Consider the following 5,883-nt stretch of genomic DNA (forward strand, 5'->3'; position numbering starts at 1 on the left):
TATGGTGAAGATTGCGAGTTGAAAAGGGGTAGATGGGATCAGCGGTTGGTTATCACCTATCACCCAAAGGAGCAGTCTTCCGTTTTCGTCGCTCTACACAAAAGTCGCATTGCAAGAATTAGATTTTTAAGTTAAGTTGCATTCTAAGATTAAGTTTATAAATACCATTCTGTAATTGCGTTGTATAAATCGCATACTATGATTGCGTTTATAAATCGAGTTTTTTAATTCCATCAACTGATGTAGAAGTCAGTGAATGCAATTTATAACTCCACAAATATCACTTATAACTCTACTGATGTAAATATTTGGTTATGTGCCATGTGTTTTACACAGAATCAAATAATTTTATATTAGTGGTTAAAAATTGAAGTGATGATTTTATCACTTAATTCTTGATTTAAGTAATAAATATGTGTACATATCTTGTATTTATTGATTAAGTGATGAATGTGCATGTAAAACTAAAAGTGACCTAGTTATTCCATTAATCTTAACAAGAGGTCTCGAGTTTAACCCCCGAAAATTTAAGAAAAAAAATTAGAAGTGAATTTAAGCAATTCATATTAGAATTTGTCGCAGCAAGTAAATTAAATAAACAAAAAATAAACGTATTAAAAGTATGTATTGGTGTTTGGGGACATAAAAGCTCTTTGTGTCTTTAACATCCAATAAAATTGGAACCATATAAACTAATTAATTAAGTAAAATTTCTTTTATCATCAGAGTTCAAAGGTTCAGTTATAGGATCATTTTATTTTGAAAAAAACATAAATTATTCTAAATTTTTTCATAAAATGTTTATATCTCGCGTGTGTAAGTGACTTTTTTCATTTTACTCCTTTTGAAATAATTTTCAGTAAAATAAAAAATCGATAAATACGTTAAATAAAATTGTAAACCTAAAAGAAACAAAAACTAAGTTTTACTATAAATATAAGTGAAAGATAAAAATGTTGAAACTATAGAGCATGTCATACAGTACAGATTGAAACTTGATCATATTGTAAAAATTTTCATGCCCAATTGGTGATTTAAAGTTTCCAAGAGAGATCAGATGACAAACCAAAAAAAATAAACGAGTTTAGATTTTATGCACCAACCGTATATACGCTTTTTACACTATCATACTTATTAAAATTAACATATGACAAGAGGAAAGTATTGTTCATAGCAAATTTAATATGAAAAAGAAATACTAAATATTTATAATGAATAATTTCTCGCAACAGAATTATGAACCGAAAACATTTTCAATATTGGCAGCAGCTTCTGCTGAAGCAATTGTTGCTACTCCTGCGCCGATTAATTTTGAACTTTATAGTACAGTCATACCTCTCTATAACAGTTTCACGTGTTTCGAATATTTTTGATAATGTTATAGAAAATATATATTATAACATAACATGAAAATTGGTTTCGTAAAAAGCCTGATTTTTATAGTAAAGTATTGTTATATAAGGATATTGTTATACAGAGGTCTGACTATATAATAAATATTTATCGAGTCCACATAAATCATATGTGCTCATTTTCTTGTGAGATTATTTTCGGACCACACAAAAACTTTAAGACAAGAAAAGTTTATCACAATATGAACTTCCCGTGTATGGTTTTTCACTTTACATTAACTTTTTTTTCTTTTTACACAAAGCACAGTAGTGTTTTTTTTTTTTTTTTTTTAGTAATGTTATAAAAATAAAATTAAAATAGATTCACTCAAGCTTCTTCCCCGCCGTGAAATCTAGCTACCGGAATCCTGAATCTCTGCTATTTGCTGGCCCAGAATTACCGCCTTCAATTTATTCCGCCATAGATCTGTATACAAATCACCATTTCCAGCTTCTCTTTTTACCTCCACAATTACAAATCGTTCTGTCAATCTGTAAATATCGACGCTCATTGTTAATTTACCATTTTGCACTTTCATCTCAATTCCCCATTCTTTCTTTTTCCTTAATCTGAAATTCTCCTTCTTCGCCATTTCCTCAACTCTCTCAATTACTCTCTCCGGCGACTGTTCCACCACCGTCCTCTCCAAATCATTCGCCGGATTATTCGATTTGAACAATCCCGAAATGTCTAATCCTTGAGAAAACGAAATTAAATCGAACGCATTCAAACAATTACTTGATAATGAAGATTTATCTTCTTCTTCCCCTGCAAATTTAATAAATTTCAATCCCTTTCTGAACCACGGATCCTTGATAATTTCATCAATCGTTATTCTCGTCGCCGGATTTGTATCCAGAAGACGAGATAATATCCGTATAACATCAGGAGACATCCATTTCGGGCACTTGAATTCACCTTTGTAGATTTTTTTGTACATTAGCATTAAATTCTGATCGTAAAACGGCAAATAACCGGCGATCATCACGTACAGAATAATTCCACATGACCATATATCAGTTTTAGCTCCGTCGTATCCTTTAATTGTTAGAATCTCCGGTGCCACGTAAGCTGGAGATCCGCAAACGGTATGTAACAGCCCGTCGAATTTTTGTATTTGGTCAGTTGTGGCACTTAGACCGAAATCGGAAATTTTGAGATCCCCATTTTCATCAATTAATATGTTTTCAGGTTTCAAATCGCGGTGGTAGATTCCACGTGAATGACAGTAATTGAGAGCGGAAATTAGTTGCTGAAAGTATTTCCGGCTAAGATCCTCGCTGAATCGGCCGTGATCGGCAATTTTGGTGAATAATTCGCCTCCTTTAACGTATTCCATGACGAAATAGATTTTTGATTTCGTGGCGAGCACTTCATAGAGTTTGACAATGTAAGGGTGGCGTAGCTGGCGCAAGATGGAAATCTCGCGCTCAATGTTTTCGTTTGGAATATTGTCTTTGTTGTTTTTGTTGATCATTTTGATCGCGACGCTTTGGCCATTGTTGATTTCTCGGGCATGGTAAACTTTGGCGGATGCGCCACAGCCGAGTAATTTTCCGAGCTCATATTTCCCGAATAATGGCTTTTCCGGCATTCGTTGAAAAATGCCGAGATTTGGTGGTTTGGATTTTTGGAGTGGACTGACGAAGAAGAAGCTAAAGGATTGATATATAGTTCAAAATTTTGAACTTAGGGTCTAAGTTTCTTTGTTTTCGTTGTCTTCAATAGTGTCAACTTGTGTTATATACAGGTCTTTTTTTCCAACATTTTTTCTTTTTAAATTTCCACGTGAATTTGGAACTAGTCATCATATTATCAGATAGGATGTTTCATGTTTATTTTTATTATTATTTTATCCATTCAATGTTTTTAGTCAACGAAATTGAAGGTCGGTTTTGGCTATGGTTTACACGGTTTAGTTATCCAGTGTATCTCAATTAAGTATTGATTTTCTTTTGCTTAAGCAGATTAGTTTCTTATAATCCAAGCAAAAAAGTTTCCGCCCTCTGTTGTTTCTTTCTCTCTTTTTTTTTCGCAAGAGAAGAAATGCAATAAAAACTTGCTAGATCTCAAAATAATAGTCGAAAAAATGTTAGTGTATATATATATCAAAAATATATATTTTTATATACTTTTACGGCTAACAAATATAAATAGTTTTGTCCGCAAACTAAAACTGATCTTTGCCCTAGAATTTAAGCAGGAAATAAAAGCCCACAATATTTTTTGTAATATGTGAAGAAATGCTGAGGCACAAGTGCAACTATTCAAAACAAGACTCTTGATCAAAGGTAAAATTGGCTAAACCATTAAGAATTCATGTAGAGTAAAATTAATACATTAATGTATGTTATTGTGATTGTGAAATTAAAATAAATATACATTTTCGTAATTTATTGGTGGTATTATATATGTACTTCAGATTCAAGTCGAAGTCAAAAAGTGTTATCACATTTGCTATCCAGATAATAGAGCGGCCCCAGCCAGTTTACTGCTGCATCAACTATAAACTAACACTATTAATTCGTTATTCAATTAATCAATAAGACCAATTACATGTGACTTATCGTTATTTAATTAGGGGCGGCGAAATGGATAAAAATAATTATACATTCATATTATCCACTAATAAGTAGGTTGGTTAATGAACTTTTTAACACTGTGTTAAATATGGATGAGATCAATATTATCTACTTAAAATGAATATTTAATGGATAACCACTTAAATTGGGGGTTCGTCAAATTTAAAAGACTAGAAATTCCCCAAAAAAGTAATTGCATTCAAGAAGCCATAGTTATTATGAGTATTTATATTATTCACCGGTTAACCAATTTTCTATCTGCATTAAATATGGACAAATAGAAAATTTTGTATATTTTTGGATTACCCGTTTTTGACCTATTATACCAACCTAGCCCGTACGTTTGCCACCCCTAAATTTTTTAGTGAACAAGGACGGTAGTCGTATAACACGTATGCATTAAAATACTAATTCAGTTTAATTAAAATTATTAATAATGCAAGATGTCAAGTTTCTAGATACCTTTTTGTTGATGCAGTTAAGAAACGAGGGAGGGGGACGACAATAGAGAGTGGGGACTATTTAGACAGAAAAAGTTTAATTGACTAACGCGTACATTAGCGTAAAGATATCACACATTAAATTTTCAACATATTCATGTGGGCATATTAACACTTTGCCACGCAATTTCAGTAGATTATGGCAACATCAACTTTAGTCTTAGATGATAAAAAAAACAGAGCCCAAATGCTAAACTTTCAAAGGTTTCATATAGAGAAAATAGTAGGGCAAGAATTTTTCAAAGAAAATACTGATAGTACTCATATTTACAATACTAAAATATTTACTTTCACCAACTAAGGAAGATAATCCGTAGTTAGTAATAAGATACGCTTGGACCATAAAAATTCATGCTCAATATAGTTTGACTTTCGAGTACAAGTTTATCGATAAAAAAAATTAATTAAATTCAATTGAGTTTTCTTGAATACAGTATATCAATAAGTTAGACTTGTACTGTGAGTTATTTCATACTGTATACGGTCAAAATCGGGCCTACCCGATTTTGCTGTTTGATCGAGACAAGGGAGTTGCATCAGGGGTAGCCTCGTAATAAATCAGACCCGAGCTCGAAGATGAGACATCGAGCCTAAAGATCGAAGTGTACGTTGAGACCGAGGCCAGCAACAATCGAGACCAAGTATGACCGACTTCGAAGGGAGCATAATAACAGAATAACGAGATATCCGTAATCGGTCGAAGATCACGGCGAAAATCCCCAAATATATCAAATCAAGAGCGGTTATTGGTACCAATCATGGGTTTTATTTCCGTAATTAGAATTATACCATAATTAGGAATCCTCTAGTATATAAAGGGGAGTCCCCATCATTTTTAAGCATCTTACATTCACGAATATCAAGGCAATATAATATCTCTTGCTTCGGTTCATTAACTTACAGTTCTTTAAATTTTTCTTACTTCATTATTCTCGAGGGTTCATCAGCTCGAGGGCATTGTCCAAGCATTGGTTTGTTTTACATTCTTGTCAATTCACATCATTTATCTCTAAATTAATCAATCAGTATTGAGCAAAAATCGCGTCTCTTTAAAACCGCGTTACAAGTTTAATTGTTACTCGATTTTTAGGGTAAAACAGTTTGACGCCCACCGTGGGGCTAAGGATAATAGTGATTGCTTAATATTTTAGCCTTCATAACACACACTGCTTTTACACTTGTACTTGTAAGTGCTTTTGACTTCAGGAATCAACATGTTAAACTCTCAAGCAGTACCCACTCACACTGATATCGGCCTTGGTCTACATGGCGAAAATGATCACGTGGTCGCCCCAGGAAACGGAGTGCTTCCAATCAATCCCGACGCACCACAGGGCGTGGATCCGGTTGATGTCAATTCTCGTGTCGTCGTTCGTGAGGATTTAGGCGCCGACCCTGAAAATAGTGTT

The 5,883-nt window shown here is 33.3% G+C and overlaps 1 protein-coding gene across 1 annotated transcript; it reads right to left on the reverse strand.

The window, feature by feature from the left end:
• Positions 1–1,567: 1,567 nt before the first annotated feature.
• LOC104086676 (CBL-interacting serine/threonine-protein kinase 11-like) lies at positions 1,568–3,181 on the reverse strand. Its single transcript, XM_009590997.4, has one exon. It carries the CDS (start codon positions 2,984–2,986, stop codon positions 1,745–1,747), a length of 1,242 nt encoding a protein of 413 aa, XP_009589292.1. The 5' UTR covers positions 2,987–3,181; the 3' UTR covers positions 1,568–1,744.
• Between the last annotated feature and the right edge of the window lie 2,702 nt (positions 3,182–5,883).

This window comes from Nicotiana tomentosiformis, chromosome 6, assembly GCF_000390325.3.
Source record: "Nicotiana tomentosiformis chromosome 6, ASM39032v3, whole genome shotgun sequence".
NCBI lineage: Eukaryota > Viridiplantae > Streptophyta > Magnoliopsida > Solanales > Solanaceae > Nicotiana > Nicotiana tomentosiformis.